We start from the raw sequence: 19,298 nt of genomic DNA, 5'->3' as shown, positions 1-19,298 counted from the left end.
ATGTATAATTTTCTGTCTCACGATCTGTCACGATTCACTCAAACACAGCTTTTATTTGCTGTAAACAGTGGCAGATTGAGCCTCTTATATAATGTTGCAATATGCCTTTTACGCAACTGTTCTACAAAATATGGCCTCATTTGAATAATTACATAAAGTCACTGTGCCAACCTACAGCTGAGCAGCTTTGTTAGAATGAATGATCATGAGAACATTTGCATGAGATGTGTGTGATGTGTTTCTGCATCCCTACATAGCGAAAAGATGCTTTTACTGTATGTCTTTTCTGCAACACACAAACACAGAAAGACACGGGGCATTGAATGGTTACTGCCTACTTCATTCATTAATCTCCTGCGTTTATTCCTGTACTCCATTCATTCCCTTAGTTGAGCTGAGAAAATAGCAGCCGGTGATGATGAACATCAAACAAACATGTAATCAGTAGAAGACAAGAGGTCCTCACCACCATCTGTCTCTAATCTGAGGCAAACAAACACTATGGAGGAGGACCTGATCAAACATAACTATGTTGCATCACGTATTTTATCATTAATCCCTTTATATGCTCTTACATGAGCAAATCATCACATTTTCTTGAAAAATAAATGTGATACATTGTACATCCTCTTGATCACATATAACCATAACATAAACTCTGTATACCCACACTAATACACGTGTTTCAGCACATACATGTACATGCTGAATCAGAATAACTGTGTAATCTGGGGACGATAGAATTCACTCAAACGGAACCAAGCAGGTTGAATGTGCAGGTGAACGTTCACCCGGGGGCGGGGCTTGTGACCTAGCTAGAGCAGGTGGGCGGGGCTTGTGATCTACCTGCAACAGGGGGGCCGGGTTACCTGTTTAGTCTCCAAACTGAGCAGCTGCGGTTCCCTCGTTCTACTGGCTTTGGCTAAATTATTAGCACGGAATGAATTAATCATTAAGCGGTTATTATCCGCATGCAGACATTTGGTTAAAGCAAACCACCGGGCCCGCCTTTGGTTGTTTGTACCCGCGTTTTCCTCTCCAAGTCGGCCGCGTCCTTCTCTTTCCTGTTGCCGGGATGAGCTCAGACACTATAAGGTAAGACAATCAGCATCCAGGTGTTCTCTTGGTCGCGTTATTGTCACGCGCACCGCTAGTTTCTTCCGGGTTTAAAAGTTGTTGTGGTGTGGAGCCTGCTGCGGCTGTAAACAAGTTTGAAATGTCGCTCTCTCGCTCTCTCGCTCTCTCTCCCTCTCTCTCTCTCTCTGAGTCATTCATTGTCACAGTGCTGTCAGTAGTATCGTGTGTCTCATATCCCCTCAGGATATCAGTTTGTGCCCCCCTCGTTCCCATGGTTAGAGTTGATCTGTTGTGTTGAATTAATAATTAAATTATTGTTTAGAGTAAATTCACGTTTAGAAACTAAATTCATAGTAATGCTTGGTTGAATGAATGACCTTTTCAATTCAACGGTTGGCTAAGTTCTAGTTTCTGTCCTGGTGAGCACCAACCAAAGCTAGACCGTAGATATCACCATTTTGGAATGTATGAACACAGGCATTCTTCACAGTTTGGTACATTTCTAATTACATTTCTAATCTAACAAACCAGGCCACCATGCTCTGTTTAAGTTCTTGCTGGCTGCTATTCATGATTGTCTCCTCACCTGGTTGAGCCCCTCGGACTGCCACCTGAACACAAAGGCTTTGGCTGGCACACGTTTGGTCCAGATAATGATGGGGTACCAGCGGTGGCAGATTCGGGATATTTTGCCCACAATAATACTGACATCACAGACATATCTGTGAAAAGTGACACATTGCAACAAATTTGCTTTAACTTATACACACGTCAAGAATCAGGTGGTGATCCCATGGTGTATTACATTACATTACGGTCATTTAGCAGACACTTTTATCCAAAGCGACTTCCAATTATTGCAGGGCAGCCAACATTCGGCACCCTGGAGCAGTTGAGGGTTCCGCCTTGCTCAGGGGTACCTCGTCAGTGCCCTGGAGGCAAACTGGCAACTCACCAGCTACCAGTCAACTTACTTGGTCCATACGGGACTCGAACCGGCGACCCTCCGGTTCCCAAGCTGAATCCCTACCAACTGAGCTACTGCCGCACTTATCACCTCATCATCATCATTGCAGAACAAGTCTGAGATCAAATATCTGCAGGAAATGAAAGAGATGTGTTTACCTTAGTACACAGCTTATCACATAGACTGCATCACAAGATAGATTACTTCACACAAAGGATGGCCTTTGTGTACCGTCTGTAAATATACATACACATTATTTCTGTCACTGCCGTGTTTGATTAAGATTTAAAAACAAAAAAAACTTGACAGCAAAGCCATCAGATTTCTTAGTGGTGAAATCACTTGTCCACCCCTCAGCATGTGTGTGTGTGCGCAGGTGTGTGCGCGTGTGGAGCGATCCTGTGAACCACACCTCAACTGTGGCAACTCCTTAACAATGACACCCGCACTCATTGTGATTTAGACACACACTAGTTCGTGATCTCTGTGGGAACTACAGTCTTGAATCCTCTCGATGCTGTAGAGGATTCTTTATACACACACCCAAGTCTCTGGGTGGGTGCGCTCCCAAACTCGCAGTGCCTCTCTAATTATATAATGATGCTTAATGACGGGTGCAGTTTTGTGCTCGGGGTGCATCTACAAACAGGACTTTCTTCTCTCCTTTTCATGCAGGTTAAGATGCTCAGCACAGCTAAACAAATTTCAAAACAATCTAATCCAGGGTGTGACGGAGACTCTTCTTCTCTCTGTAACAAATGATAGTATGGAGCACCCTCCAGCTTGACCTGGTGGCACTGAGGATGTGAGAATTCCCTGTCCTCATCTACGCTCACAGTAGACCTTGGACAGGCTGACCTCAAAGAGAGCCGTGGCTGCTTCATGGGGATAAATGCTATTATCTTGCCTTGAACTAAGTGAATCGTCTCTGACATTTTGCTCCAGACATCTTGAGAGGAATCTTCAGACTGTCTTGTTTTGTAGTCATACAGGGAAGGTTTCAGCTTTTGTGACACAAGATGTGCCTTCAACACTCAGATGTGGTGGTCAGCAAATGGCAGGTGTGCCTAATGAAGAGGCCAGTGTGTGTGTTGTGTACAGGTATACATACAGTTTGAGAGGAGGGTTGCAAATGTTACTGAGTGATGTCATCCAGCTCAGGTGCTTTACACTGCAGCTGTGTCGTATATCCTAGAACGGTGGCTTTAGTTTCACTGTAGCCTGGATCCACACTGACCTGTATTGTGGTGGATGTATAGTGTAACCCAATGGACATTTATGTTAAGAGCTCGTTCACCTCATTCCCACCGATTATAATGATGGTAACTGATACTAGTGACAACAGAATCTGACCTTTTATATCTATTTTGTTCATCTGCGGAGGTCACAGCATTGACACCAGGCATCATGCATGCAAGTGTACAAAATGAATGTCAGGTATAAATTGTTGGTTAAATCCTCCCTAGTACGTATGTCTAGCTATTGTTATCTTTACTAACCCTGGCATCCTGTTTGACAGTGCATTAATTAACTACTGCCTGTCGAGTATATTATGGTCAGCTTCTTATAGTTTGGTGATGTCATATAGATAATGTGTAAGGCTAAATATCTAATGGTAATCAATAATCTAAGTGGGAGAAATGATACAATCTGAATGCTGTGAGACAAGTGTATTACAATGGCAGACTGGAAGTCAGTGTGAAGTCAATATGTTGAGAATGCTGCAGCTGTAATACACACCTTGCTGAATTGATTGAGACAGTATATCGATCGTCTTAAAGCGCATTGATGTTGTTCGGACCTGTGTTGACCACGATGCCGTGATCATATCTAACAAATCCCTTTATCATTTCTGTTGTGGCAGAAAGTCCAATTTGAGAAACTGAGAAGGGGAGGGAGGAAGAGGAGAATGGAAACATTAAGGCAATAGATGAGGTGATTAAAAAGTCTGACTAAGGGCTGTGAGAAGATTGTTTGCTGCGTTTTATTGGTGTTGGAGAAGTTTCATTACGATTCAGATTAGTGTCATTATCCATTGTCCTGTGGCTCCTCCCCCTGGGACTAAAGTCTCCTCAGACAGTTATAATGACAGATATATTACTATCTAGATAGAGATATATTACACTATCAAACAGCCAAATTCCTTCAGCTTTCTACTTGGCTCTCTGCGCCCACAACCAACGTAGACACTGGCATAAGGTGTCTCTCCACAGAGCCCCTGTACCAGACTGAGCAAGGGGGTCAAGTCAGGGACGTATGAAGAGAAGCCATCAGACTGAGGCAACAAAAGCTTAACCACAGTCTCGCTTCTATAAGCACTGGATCCTTAATGGCTTCAGAGTGCAGGTGTGAAATGTTGACATTTTCCCTGGACAGAACGGGACAAAGGGCTGACTGAAGCAGGACCAACAAAGCTTTCCAGGCCAAGAACATGGTCTTTTATTGGCTACAACTTCAGGTTAAAAGTAACTCCAATCTGCTCTCATGTTTCATTTATTAAAGGGTCAAATAGAGCAGGAACATCTATGTGTTCGTCCTTGCTGGTGGTTCAAGGTTTCTAAATGCTATGAACGAACAACTCGACGGCTACAATACCCTCTGCATCAGTAACATCTCCAGTAAAGTACCTCCCAGGGGCTAATATGACTTTTAATTCATGTACTAATTAGATGTATTTACCCCTGTGAGTGCTGGTCTTCCTGCTCCATTACATGTCATGTTAATGTCTTAACAAGACACCGGTACCTCATGAATGTTTAATGTTTTTTTTTAATAAAACAAGACAATCAATGGGGAGCCTGTTAAATGTTGGCCGGCCCCGCACAGCATCTTACACCGTGAGCAGCATAGTCGGCATGCTGCAAGGTCTCAGTTGGAGTATTTCTCCCAGTTGGGTGAATCTGCACCATTATTTTAAACTAATGGGTACTTGATGGCAGCTGTATTCATATGGACCAAAATGACCACACTGGAGAGCGAAATCAATCATGGTTCTCAACCAGTGGGTGCTTTATAAGGTAACTAAACAGCAATCTTACCAAACACATTTTCAGATGAATTAATATTGTGGGTTAGCATGTGGTCAGTGTGTTTGTATGCGCTCCATTCTGGTGTTCAGCTGTCTGGAGGCTGGAGTCGTCTTCACATATTGTGAACCAACATGTGGTTGTCCACATGTTGTCTTGATGATGATGATGACTAGGCTTGGGAACTTCACAGTCCAGTTTGTAGCTAACTGCATTGTAAACCCGCTCCTGTTTTGGTTGTCTTGCTTATCATGTACAATGACCCGAAATTCCAAAAAGAAAACCCCAAAAGGCTCAAATCTCAGTGAAACTGACCTTGGATGGTGCTATTTACAGAGGCATGCTGGAAACAGGCTCACTTTTCATACAACAGCAGTGTTTCATGTTTGGGTGAACATTGTCTCATATTACATTACATTTGATGTGAGGTAAATCCCTTAATCTGCTTCCAGACTAAGTTACATTTACACTGTAATGATTAACAGCTCACAAACTTTCTAGAAGCAAAGCAGATATTTTGAGGTATTCATTTTTACTAACAGTGAATAATTACAGTACTTCTGCACCAACCAAACCAAAGAAGAATTGGACTTCAGCAACGGTTTGTACCACTTTAATCAACAATGCTCATCTACTTTGGCATTGAATCTAACTACAGAATTACATTGAATGTTTCAATCTACAGTATATGTTTTATTCTGTCCCATTTATGAACTGAATTTTGATACTCAACCTAATGTGGTATCTTACATATGTTGATGCCGATCTCCCTTTTGCCCCTTCTGTTGTCAGTTATTTTGGGTGAGATATCTGATGTTCTCCCTGCAGACATTCACAAATCTCCTTTTTCAATTGTCCTTTTTTTTGCCATAGTTTTGTCCGTAATTACATCGTTGAGATCAGGTATCATTCATTCCCCTCCTCCTTTCTGTGGGGAGGACAGAGATGTTGTTTGTGCCTCTTGCCTCCCTTTGTCCTGAGGAGACAATGGACTGAATTTGAGGGGGAGGAGGAGGAGGAGGAGGAGGAGGAGCTGGAGGAATAATATGTGGGAGGGACAAGGACAGGCTGAGGAGAGACTGCAAAAAAGCGGCAGATCTGGTGGCAAATTTTTCTCAGGAGTCAGAAATGATCTTATTGGTGGAGTTTAAAATCATTGCGTTAAAGCCTCGCGCCAATGTATCCACTTTTGTCTGGGTCCAGGTCTTGGTATGATATTCACACCTTGACAGAACCAATCACAGGCTGAACCTCATTAGCAGCTATTTAAACTATGGATTGTCAACATCATGTTTAAGCTTCCGAGTCTGTATCTCACCTGGAATATAGTTCGATGTACATAGACTTGATTGACAGCCCTCTGCCCTCCACAGATTTAGGATCCTCTGTCTGTCCTCGCTGGAGGAGCAGAGGGGATGATTAACTTTGTCTCAGGACACAGCCGTTATTTTAATCAGTCTAGGTCCTAATAGTCTGACTTCCCTCACCTTCATCATCTCCTTAGCTGAATATAATTTATCCTCAGAAGCAGCCGCAGTGTAATAGAACCCATTCATCTCTTTTCCTCTTGCCGCAAATTTCAGGGAATGATGCATTTCATTGCTTTGTTCCAGCTCTCTCAGCGAGGTACTTGTTGACCTGCAGAGTTAGTCATTATGTTTGGAGGAATATATCCAATTCATTCTCCCTCCTGAACGCCGAAAGAGTTGGAATGTGGGAAACGGAAAAGTTCACAGGGTTTTTTTTTTTTTTAATTCAACATCTGACCTGTTCATATGCAAAACCTTTGCTTTTTTCACAGATTTTATGCTTATTATAATTTGGGGGCTGTGAGTGATTGGACATAGTCTATACCAGTGGCGGTTCAACAATCAGGGTATCAAATGTGGTCCAGCTGTTGCAAGTCATTCCCATTAAAAATTATTTTAAAATGTTACATTTTCGATGGTAAAAACGGTACTAAAGTCACAGATGAGCATGGGGAGAAATGGCATGCAGAAATTGTAAAATCGTTCAGTTCACTCTCCTTTGGCTTTCTTTCTAAGTTTTACGTGATTTGGCAGACGTCACTGTTAATAAAACTGTAAGAGTGAACTATAATTTGTTGTGTTGTGAAATCAATGAAATCAATGTGCAACTTATTATGTTTTATTAAGGTTTTATTTTACGTTAATCCCTCTTAGTAGACACTCATCTACTCTCTTCACACTTGAAACACACAAACTTGAAACACACACACACACACACACACACACACACACACTTGAAACAAACACACACACACACACACACACACACACACACACACACACACAGACACACACACACACACACACACACACACACACACACTCGTGCTATAGCAAAACTAGTGAAATAAAGCAAAGATCCTATGTGGCTCGCTGCCAATGGGAGTCCACCTGTGTCAGGGGAAGCGGTGACAGACAAAACAAATAAGAAATTAAACTAGTCCACCTACAGAGCCAACACCCAAACTCTTCTGCCTCCAACACCAATTTATTTGTGAGGCAAACTATAATCAAGTAATAAAACAACCCAAACATAAACAATAAGGGACTAAATATAAAGAGTAAGAGCAGCAGAGGGAATCAACATGACGCCCTGAAAACATCGATTTGTCACCTTATTGCACGTAACTGCAATATGAAAATAGGATTTCCTTTTTATAGCCCTTAAAAACACACAACACTCATTGTCCACTTTGCTCCACATTGAGCAAAATGTCCTGATCAAATAAAAGCAAACAGTTATTTATCATCATTCATCTTGCTCCTTTCACAGGCTTATAAAGCATTTCACACAGTAACTATGAAGGTCTTCTTCCTGCTTGATCTGTAAACAAACACACCTAGCCAGCATGTAAGAGGGTGTGATGAGCAGGGCCGCTGTTTAGCCACATTAGCCTCCATTTACAATTCCCATCTCTACAGAAAGTACCTTAATGAAGTTTGGGGACAGACATAGTATCCTCTGCTCTGCCTTTACGTCTCACAGCAGCAACCCAGGCCATGAGACATATTCTTGTTATTTTAGCTGAGTTAGCTTAGCTTACTGAATTCATAATGGTGCTTAAAAGTTATTATTCATCTCTTTTGGCGTACATGACCACATAACCACAAACCACCTTTTATCACGGACACCTCCTGTACCGAGTATAATTATATTTGTACTATAGAAGCATTTTAAAACCATAAATGTGGGTTCTCTGTTGGAGAGCAGAACACAGACATTTTACCAGCAGTATAAACCAAACTGCTCTTCTTCCTGTCCTCTACAGCTGTCTCAGGACAGAGACATTAGACATATCCTGAGGTGTAATAATATACATGTAGCTACTTGCTTTCATGCCACTCTATAAAGAGAAAGAGGTGATATTTACTTCAGTATCAGTAGGGAGGAGTTGATGCCTAATGATGAAGATAATCATTTTGAATGACAGAGCAACAACCATTAAGGCCAATCAGACTGTCGACAGGTTGGTCCAATAAATTCGTCAAGACATCTTATCGATCCAGCTGGTGGTGTTTGTGATGCAACCGGTGAAGTCATCAGCATGGTCCCGTATTAGATACACCGTCAGTCTGATTGTCTGCAGTGTTATGGTCTCTCTCTCTTTCTCTGTGTTTGTGGATGTGTGTGTGCTGCAGAAAGCAGGTGCGCACAACATGAAAATGACAAAATTGCTACAGTTTGAGTGAAGATGAGAACGGTGCTCAAATATCCTTGATGTATAGAACACAGTTCTGATTGTGTGTTTGTGTCAAACGCTTATATATGAGTGTTTGAATAGATAGTTGTAATCCTATTTCAGTGCGAGCGATGCAAATGAAGATGTGTGTGAGTGTATTCCATCCTCTGTTTCATATTCAAATGCTGTTATGGAAGTGCTGGTTTGCTGTGTCCCAGTTTCATACCACAGGTGACATGAGAGGGACAGGTGTATTGCAGCATGTTTGCAGGTTACCTGTGTTTCAACGGATGTTAACATAAAGCTTCTTGGCTCTGTGTAGTGACTAGTTTACCTGTTGACATACATTTTAACAAGTAATAATCTGGCCATGATCAGTACCTCCTGAATGTTGATGTATGAAGAGTCTCAACTTGCATAGAATAGACATTACAAAGACTGTGTGGCCACCATCTTGTGTTGGGAGACGGTATAACACTGATCTCATAAATGCATCATTCAGCGAAACACACTCTCCTATCACCTGACAGAATGTTTACAATTTGCCAGTAAGTCTGCACACTGCGGTCAAATTTGGAATAATTTTTAAATGTATGAAAAAACAGAAGGCCTGCAGTCACACACGCTTTTCTTGTTTTTTTTTTACATGTGTCCTCGTTATCAAAAGCATTCGTTTGGCTCAGTCGATGCACAAAAACGCTTAGGTGTTGCGCCTAAGCTGTACAATTGTAGGCAAAATTTGGCTTCACAACTCTGCTGCTTTACACACACACACACACACACACACACACACACACACACACACACACACACACACACACACACACACACACACACACACACACACACACACACACACACACACACAGAGAGCGACCGACCGACCGAGCCCAGGTGGGAGTTTGGAGGATGAGCCCTTGGCCTCATCAGCCTCCTGTGCAGTAGGAGGGAGTGTTTGATTTATGAGTCTGGGCTACAGGAAGCACTGGGGTAAATGCTGTCTCCTGCACACAAACCTGAACAGACACTGTGCCGGCGCGTGAGTGACTGCGTGGACTCCTGCAGGGATTTCGGATCTGTCCCTGAAAGGAGCTTTGTGCCATTTTGTGTGTCCATCTTGTCCTGTTGTGCCTTTTGCCTTGTTCTTGTGTCTCGTTGGCACCATGTACACTTGATGTAGTCGTTGTGTTCTTTATGTTAAGGATGCGTTTAAAGCCACATTAATCAATAGAAGCTAGGGCCATGTCCTCAGGAACTGTGAGTGTGTGTCTAGTCAGCTGACATTTTGCCAAGTCAGAGCTCAGACAGTCTGACACAGTCTCTCTCTGTTGCTCCTCTCTCTCTCTCTCTCGCTCTCTCTCTATCTCTCTCTCTTATCATTGAGAACAGTAATTGTGCCAATAAAGAGACCCAGAGAGACTCATGAATAAGCAATAACTGTGTGTGTGTGTGTGTGTGTGTGTGTGTGTGTTAGAGAAAAAGAGTGAGAGTGAAGGAAAATAATTTACATGTTACAACCTGTCATGCTGCCTTTAAAGTGACAATAGTCTGTATCTTTATCAGATATTGGAACTTGGCAGAATTGGGAATGCAAATATAATTTACTTTGGTTAATTATCGACATGGAATTTCTCAATACATATTGCAGATGTATTTATGTACAGTATATATACTGTGTGTGTGTGTGTGTGTGTGTGTGTCAATACTGGCAGCTTTAGATATGAAAACAGCTGAGATATGTGGCCAGGAAACATAGCCTCCTTGTGCTTGAATTTAGGGCACAACTCGGTCCTCAGTGTTCCAGAGTGGTATGGCAGGGACTCATTAATGATTCACTCAGTGGGGAATTGTCAAATCATGATATCTGCACTGTTTTCCCCAGGAAATGACACTTCAGCTCAGCACCATGTAGGTGCAGTGCCATAATTTGGTGGAAAGACGGTAAATAGTTTGATCTCTATATAATTCAGTGCAAAGTGAGTTAGGGTGTAGAGACTGAGGAGATGGACGTAGCTGCAACACAGTGGCCTTCATCCCATATCAGCAACTGTGTTGTTGGGTTTGTAATCAGCGGGACGGTGTCAAATTATGTGTGGTAACATTGTATGGAATTGCATGTGATCTGACAAAATAAAGTATCTTATCCTAACATTAGAAGAGAAGGATGATAATGACATCACCACCTTAACCATGCTGTGGTTGTATTGCACAAACATATGATAATTACATTTGACAAGTATTGGCAGTCGACGATCAAATAGGTCATCACTGAAAATAAGCTGCAGGCAAACAGTGTGGTATGTTAATGATGAACATCTCCCTAAATGAGATAGTAATGACGTCGCTACATGAGCACAACAAATTCCTATACAGCAATTCAGTAACAACAAACTGGGATTTATGTTGGAAGTTTCCACTATTTACTGCACCAGGCGGTTGCAACATGGTCAAATAATACTTTCAGTTTGCCTGAAGAGTAAGCAAATGGAGAATAGGTAATGGACTTTTTCCTTCTCATCTGTCTGCCAACAGGTAGAGGTCACATGATGACAAAATGCCAGGAGCAAGCCCGACCCCCTCAGAACGCCATGGCACCGCCGCAGGAAGTGACATCACACTTTCGGAGGAAACGTGGGATGATGTAGAGGTGTTCCTGCATCCCTCAGAGCCTCCAGTGTACTTCTCGCACAGCAACTGGAGCCAAGATGGAGACCTGCAGGGGTGCGGACGGTGAGTGTTGCTTCCTCTGTCTCACTGCGACGCATTTGTTATCCTCTGCTTTTAATATTGACAAGAGCGCATGACTGTCTCCCCTTCAGGCTGGAGAGGAAGTGGGTTCTTTGGCATGAATTTATGAAGGGCCACACCCACCTGGACACCTGGCTGCGATTGGCCGAGCAGGCTGTCAGTTCTCACAACTCCGCCCACATTACTTACATCACTGCCAAGGAGGCGCTAAAGAAGTTTGAGGTAAATCAAGTTTGAGCGTTCTAAACCAAAAAATATTTTGATGTAATTACTCTGATGAGGGAAAATAGGTCAACCAAGCACACATTCTGTTTTGAACATCAATAAAATCATCAAAAGGATGAGAGGAAAGTTGTCAAGGTCAACACATTAAAATGCTGTTGTCATCGATGTAACGCCTTCCTGTTTGTGTTGAAGATTTGGAGGATCAATACTTACCTCTAGTCAGGAAAAGTCACAATGGAGGTCATCGGGTACAAACACGCATTCTGGGGTGAAGTTCGGCTAAAGTTCAGCTCCGGGTCACAGACGTAATCTAGCTGGCGCACACACATCACTCAGCGCTCAGTCGTAAAGCTGCAGCAGGCTGTATTTTTTAGGTATAAATCAACAAGTCTCACCATCTTAAATCACAGTGTGTGTGTGTCTGTGTGCGCAGCAGAGCGTCACTTTCACCATTAACACACTGTAGATTCCCCCCGTTTGTTAAATTCTGCAGTCAGTTGGGTTGTGGCTGGGAAATCTAATTCAACAGTCGCGCACACACACACACACACACACACACACACACACACACACACACACACACACACACACACACACACACACACACACACACAGAGTTGCTCCAGTGTTTATAACTTGTGATTCACTTGGTTTGGGCAGCTGTGGCTGATGAATCTTGGGAAACGGCAAAGGGAGCATAGGTACATGAGCGACTTATAGGCAGTGGGAGAGTTTGGAGGGTAACAGCTGTTTAGTGGCATGAGGTTCTGATTGGGACATTTGGCACTGTTGGTGCTGGACTTCTCGGCTTGTGTCCATTATGTTGTGTCTTAGCTCAGGCTGCGTGTTTACCTCCTACATGTGCTTTAAAAAACAATCTGCACTTGTTCAGCGGCTGCAGCGGGAGGCGGGGTCTCGGCTCGTCCAGTTGGATAGTCTGACCCACGAGAACCGAACGCTGACTCGGCTGTTTCGTGGCGCCATGAAGGCTCGACTCCTGGCCACAGCGAGGGAGTGTGGCCGACGATGGGACGACGTGAACGCCAAACTGGAAACCATCACAGCGCGACTGAAGGTCAGAGTGCCCCCAGAGGATGATATCAGCACTACTACTGCTAATACAACTACAATTTGTTATAATAATATTGAATCTTATGATAATAGTAAGCTTTCCATTTGGTCTCATTCTCATGGTTTTGTCATATTGGCCATCTGTTTTACTCTCTCAGCCATTTGTCTCTGAGTGGGAGGGGTTTGAGGCAGAGCGGGCAGAGCTTGCTCTCTGGTTGGCTGACCTTGACATTAGTCTGACGGAAATGGAGCACCTGACGGGAAACACCTGTGACAAGATGAGGCGACTGCAGGTGTGTGTGTGTGTGTGTGTGTGTGTGTGTGTGTGTGTGTGTGTGTGTGTGTGTGTGTGTGTGTGTGTGTGTGTGTGTGTGTGTGTGTGTGTGTGTGTGTGTGTGTGTGTGTGTGTGTGTGTGTGTGTGTGTGTGTGTGTGTGTGTGTGTGTGTGTGTGTGTGTGTGTGTGTGTGTCCGCATTTGCGATTCTTGATGCATTCACTGTACATTTTAGTTCCTGTCCCACTGACTTCCTCACAAATGCTTTGTTTGATTGTGTGTGTGCACTTGCGCACATCTTTGCGTGTCACACACAGTCCTTCCAGCAGTGTGTGTGTGTGAGCTCGGGTCGCGTGAACGCCCTGTTGGAGCGTGGCGAGGCGTTAATCCAGCGCAGTGAGCAACCTGATGCTCAACATGTAGAGAGCCACCTGCTGGAGCTGCTGCGGCACTGCAGCCATATCTACGACAACATCGCAAGAACACACACAAGGCTACTCAGCATGAGACTGGTATTCACACACACACACTCGACACGCACACAAACACACACATGCGCAAAGTAACTGAGATAAACCAAAATACAATCAGGAGAAACAAACATTACCATTAGTCCTGACTCTGCTTTGTGATCTTTATTAAATGTATTTATTATTATTATTATTATTATTATTATTATTCATTTATTTAATATAAACATGAGTAGATTTGCCTCAGCTTCAATTCACAGTGAGTCAAGTCAATCTGTGATTTGTCAATTTGATTTCTGTCGCTCAATAACTCATGTCACACAACTCAATCCTCAAACTCCCTACAATCTTAAACTTTAAGGAACAAAGGAAGAGAAGCACTGAGACATGTCGTATGTGAACTCAATGTAACTCACTCTAAAAGCCTGAAATAGTCCAACTTCTCATTTCTCCTGCACTCCTCTTGCCCGTCACCATCCAGGTGTTTGAGGATGACTGCATTCTGTCTCAGGCTCTCGACTCTGGTTGTCCCTCTGAGACTCTTTTAGAAGAGGACGTTGCTCTTGATAAACCCCACCTGGATGTTCGTGTCACTCTAAACCATCCTCGAGGTAACCCAGCTAATTTTATGTATATCTAATTTAGCCTTGGTGTGTTTGCTTTTAACATATAGATAATGAAACCACACTTACCCTTAACCTACTATAGAGCATGGATTGTAATTAACCTTCATACATTTCAGCTTTGCACGGATCATTAACCTGTAATTTAATCTTACCCAAATGTTAATCTTCCATCATCGTCATAAATCATCATTCAACCGCTCCTCCATCTCTCATCTCCCAGATTTCATCCAATCAGCCGACCTCACCCTCCCCTCGGACCCGCCCTCCCCCATCCACCGGCCTCCTCTTCCTTCCTCCCCGTGCCACGAGCACCTGGGCCTAGAGTGGGACCCCTCTGTGGATATTGGACGCACCATCTCCCGCGACGACGCAGACTCCTCATATTTCAGTGCCAGCACAGGTATTTTTTTTTATGGTTTGTGTGTGTGTGTGTGTGTGTGTGTGTGTGTGTGTGTGTGTGTGTGTGTGTGTGTGTGTGTGTGTGTGTGTGTGTGTGTGTGTGTGTGTGTGTGTGTGTGTGTGTGTGTGTGTGTGTGTGTGTGTGTGTGTGTGTGTGTGTGTGTGTGTGTGTGTGTGTGTGTGTGTGTGTCCATCCAATTGCAACACTTAATCAGGTTAACCTGCGTACGCTTGCAGGTCTATACCACAGAGATGGCCTGAAGAGGCGGAGCTACCTCAGTTCCCTTGGCTCCCAGTCTGACATTAGCGATGGTGTCACTAACCAGGAAGCAGAGCTGGTGAGTGAGTTTGAACCAAGGATGTATTTATTTCTACGTGTTGGGTAAACCGAGCAAAAGTCCAATTTGCAAATTAACGTGACCGTCGGCAGAATGAGAAGTTTTAACCATTTGTGAATATTTGACAAGAAATATGGACCCGTACACCTTCGTATCCACCTTCCTTCGTTACACCTGCATATTTCCCAGCATGTCGTTCGTTCCACAGTGTGTGGTGGAGGAGTGTCTCCTCATTATGGAAGTTGTTATTGCAATAATGACGCTAGGCCAAAATTTGCCTTACACCGATTGTTGATTGTGCTCTCCTCTCATCTCACTGTGAGCTCTCTGTTGTTCAGCCCCTCTGCAGACAGACAGACAGACAGGCAGGCCCAGAGGGTGTATGTGTTGGTCTGGTTCTGTTTATTTGTCTTGCGTCTTCTCTCTGTCCATCTGTCTATTTTTGTGCCTCATTGTCTTTCTCTCTCTCCCTCTCTCTCTCTGTTTTTGTCATTTTTCAGTTTCTCTATCTCCTTTCCTACCTGTCTCCATCTTTCACTTCGTCTCGCCGACTGTCTTCAGCCTGTGTGTCCGCCTGCCCGCCTGCCTTCTTGACACACACAGACACACACACACAAAGTATTGATGTTTGGATTCACCAGCTCTCTTAACGTTGTTTGTGTTGCTCCCTGAACTCAGTTTTCTCCCTTGTCCACTGATTTATTGATGAAGCCTGCAGGACATCGCACCTCTGTCTGCTGCTGGAACATCTACTTCCTCCTCTGTTTTTATTTTGGTGAGGTGTAAGTATTTGGCAGCAGAGAGATGGAGACAGACAGAGAGAACTGAATGGAGATGGAAAGCAGAGAGCGACAGGCAGGAGTAAGAAGAGAAGTTAAAGCAGCCATGTGGACGGATGGTTGGGGTCAGAAGTTAGAGAATGTCTCCATGTCCCTCCTGGCGTCCTCATCCTTGATATTTTCTGTTTTTGACAAGTCTTGATGGGACCAGACTGCATTCAAATTCATTCAATTCATTTCTCTTTTTCTCTTTTGTCTCTGTCCCTCTCTCTCACTCTCTCTCTCTCACACACATACTGGTACACTGTCGGTAAGCCCCACAACCCAACAGGAAAGAAAGGAGGAATTGTGTAAAACCACATCAGCCTCAGATCACACTTGCTTCATCCTAACCAAGACATCTGAGTCGCCCCGGTGCGCCGCCTGCATTTTATTTATTTTGCGACGGCTCCACGATTCAGACCCCTGCGCGTTGAGGAATCAATGCGGTTCGACTTCATTAAATCCATGACCTCGCTTTTAAAGGATTGTTGAAACGCAATGAACAAGACTGCATAATTCTACCACCACCGTCGCACCGGAAAGAGACGATATCCTATTGTTGGAATCATTTAATGATCTGTATTAATCAGAGACTCCATAATCTGCTTCTCTGTAGCAGATGGATTGGCCGCTCTCAGCCCAGGAGGGCGGCGTTCCTCTCGGCGCAGGCCAGTGGGCAACCTCCACTCCTGACAGGAAGGACTGCGAGCCGTTCAGCTTTGACAGTGGGCGTGTCCGGGCGTGGCTGGGAGTCCAAAGCTCCGCCCCTCCAGAAAGAAGCACTTCCTCTTCCAAAGCCGTGCAGACTGATGGCAAGGTTAAGGTGAGTTTTGGTTTTCTCATATTTACTTACTGCAAGTGGTTTGTATTATATAATCAAATTACAATTGGACATTGGTCTTATCTGAAGTTTATCAGTAACATCCAGCACACATCAGTAGAAAATCGTGTGTGTGTGTGTGCATGAACCCTCCTGACCTCATCCTCTCGACATGTTTTTTTCTTATTCTCCATTAGCCTTCATTGCCTCAACCTTCACTCTCCCTCTCTCTTACTACTATTGAAAGTGGCTGTTTATTCTCCTTCTCCTTCACTCCTCAGGCCTCCTCGCTGAATCCATAAAGTTGCGATTAGTGTGTCTGCACTTTAACTAAGGCCATAAAAAGGGAAGACGTTCTGCCTCCCTCTGCTTTCCTTCTCTCGCCTTCCTCCTTTCTTCATAAGTTTGTGTCCCGTTTACTACCAGTAACAAACTGCTCTGATCATGTTTACACTGTTCATGTGTTTGACAGATCTACGCAGAGGAAAGCCACACAGGTGTTGGCTATCATACTCAATCTCCACTCATCCAGCGTCTCCACGACGACACACAACAGTCGTGTCTTATCACCTCTAATCCACTGTCACCTGACATTCAGGGTTCATCTGATTGGATGAGACACACATGTCAATCAAATCTCCAGGTAAACCGTGGGTAGTTTGCCCGCTTGACCAATTGTTTACAAAATTGTTTTCATTGAAGGATTGAAGGAAAGTAATACACTGAATCATGAGCAAGGCTTAACAGAAACTCTTCTTGTGTTCTGTAGGATGAGGAGGAGCAGACATGTTGTGAAGAAGCCAAGTTTGTTGCTGGACAACCGTGAGAAAAGAGTCCTTGATGTGCAGATGATGCAATAAAATAATTAAATGTGTTTTTTTCCGCACAATATTAAAAAACATTTAATCTGATGTAATTATGATAACGCAAGATGAGTAACGCAACCTGGCAAGAGTTATATAAACTCATTTTACAGGTTGAGCAGACAAGTTGATACTGACCCCATCATCCTCCACCTCTTCCTCCTCCACAGTGTGACCTCCAGTAGCAAGCTGCTGTCCTCCCTGCTCTCCCCAGCCTTGCTCTTCCTCCTCATGGCTGCAGCTCTTGCGCTGCTGGGCTGTCTGATCTGGGGCTCCCTGGAGCCAGTGTGTCACCACAGTAACAGGATGTCTGGGTCCTTCCACCTCACACTGAGATATGTCAACGGACCGCCGCCCACCTGAAGACAATCCTTTCATGGAGCATTTGGACAACACACTTTGTTTTCAGCCTCTCAGGACACAGGTTTGCAAAACATCATACACCAACATGGGGTTCATTGTTCAAGAAATTATTCTGTAAAATGGAGAATAAGGAGACCCTGGCCTTGACCTCTGATGTTAGGACTTAAGATATATATATAATGACCATACATTTGTATTAACTAATGGGCATTTTTAACAAAACAACACAATATGCCTCTGGAAGGTTTGTTGTCTCGCGATGACATTTGCGCCATCCTTTTTTTTTCTTCACCAAACTGATGCTGTACTAGCTATGTTTGCATGCATGCTGTAGGCCAGTTTAGGTCAGTAATCTGTGTAAAACACGGGACTGAAGCAAGATGTTGGTATGCTGTGTACACAAGTGGTCCATTCATAATCCTGTTTACATGTAGGACCCTTAAGCGCGTGCATTTGATTCGACTCCCCCATTCCTCTTGCATGTAGTCAGCCCTTGAAATGTTCAGATCCCTCAGCCTGCATCCTTTGCATTTCTGCCTTGTGGCTATTTAGATATGTCCTAATATTCATCCTTTTAAAGATCATGATCATGAGGGAGGTTTTGTCCTATACATAAATGTCTTTATCTTGAGTTCACTCAAGTCTAATGAGTTGTATGTGCTACTTTTAGCTTCGGTCAAATGCTAGCTATCTAAAACTAACTGATCTGGACTAATTTCACACTGATTAAGATCTTAGTCAGACTTCCATGTGCTCACATATGGTCTGTCTCATGGCCTTGAACTAACAGACTGTGTCTGTGCATGTCAACATTGCTACTGTCATTGTAGTTTTAGCTGGTTAATTGTACACACTAATGCCATGTTTCACTCCCAGTCAGAAGTGTCGGTGTCACATTCCAACATTGAAACCTTTTAGCTTCAAAAACAATGAGGACCTGCAGGTTAGCCTGTGGGGTAAAAAACACGCTCACCAAGCAGCAGCTAGGCTTGCCATGGAAGGTCACTGAATATCACAATCATACTTGTTGAGTTGCTTATTTGCAGTTTTCCTGCTGCCTCAATGTCAAACACACCATCACGTTTGACGTCAACAACACATCCTCTTCACTTGTTGCAGATTCCAATTTTCTTAAATGTGTTTGCTCAAAGTTGTTTTTTGTTTTTTTTAACAAATGTCTCATACTATGAGATGATTTATTAGCTTGCATAACATACTGGATGTGGCTAACAAGCTAGATGCCTGACTGTAATTCATGTCAAATATATGAAGTACTTTGTATATAATATTATTGATTAACTGACTTATTACACCATGAAAGCACTTGTATTTATACATTTATTACGATGCTTCTGTAATTACATATGATGGCTTTGCATGTTGAATATGGAAGACAATCATTTACTTAAATAGAATGTACTGACCTGAAGAAAGTTAACGTTTAAGAAGTGAAAGTTTAAAGGACCATAACATGCTAACATGGGTTCAGGGTTTGGTCACT

At 43.4% G+C, this 19,298-nt stretch overlaps 1 protein-coding gene across 1 annotated transcript; it reads left to right on the top strand.

Moving 5' to 3' along the window:
• Positions 1 to 868: 868 nt before the first annotated feature.
• On the top strand, positions 869 to 18,960 carry LOC142991801 (nesprin-2). Its single transcript, XM_076141937.1, has 13 exons — positions 869 to 1,095; positions 11,312 to 11,509; positions 11,599 to 11,749; positions 12,645 to 12,827; positions 12,982 to 13,116; positions 13,415 to 13,609; positions 14,049 to 14,178; positions 14,414 to 14,593; positions 14,830 to 14,930; positions 16,368 to 16,574; positions 17,044 to 17,214; positions 17,341 to 17,393; positions 17,605 to 18,960. Exons 2-13 carry the CDS (start codon positions 11,334 to 11,336, stop codon positions 17,795 to 17,797), a joined length of 1,875 nt encoding a protein of 624 aa, XP_075998052.1. The 5' UTR covers positions 869 to 1,095; positions 11,312 to 11,333; the 3' UTR covers positions 17,798 to 18,960.
• Positions 18,961 to 19,298: the final 338 nt, after the last annotated feature.

This window comes from Genypterus blacodes, unplaced genomic scaffold (assembly GCF_046128005.1).
Source record: "Genypterus blacodes isolate CSIRO-AG114 ecotype Tasmania unplaced genomic scaffold, CSIRO-AGI_Gbla_v1 ptg000003l_1, whole genome shotgun sequence".
Classification (NCBI taxonomy): Eukaryota; Metazoa; Chordata; class Actinopteri; order Ophidiiformes; family Ophidiidae; genus Genypterus; species Genypterus blacodes.
Note: the sequence above shows the minus strand (reverse complement) of the source record. Positions and strands in the feature narration are given on the sequence as shown.

What these genes read in the sequence shown, in the direction of transcription:
- LOC142991801 (XM_076141937.1), top strand. Translation starts at nt 11,334, where the DNA reads ATGCCAGGAGCAAGCCCGACCCCCTCAGAACGCCATGGCACCGCCGCA. An exon ending in CATGTCAATCAAATCTCCAG is followed by an intron (nt 17,215 to 17,340) that starts GTAAACCGTGGG and finishes TGTGTTCTGTAG; the next exon opens with GATGAGGAGGAGCAGACATG. An exon ending in AAGTTTGTTGCTGGACAACC is followed by an intron (nt 17,394 to 17,604) that starts GTGAGAAAAGAG and finishes CCTCCTCCACAG; the next exon opens with TGTGACCTCCAGTAGCAAGC.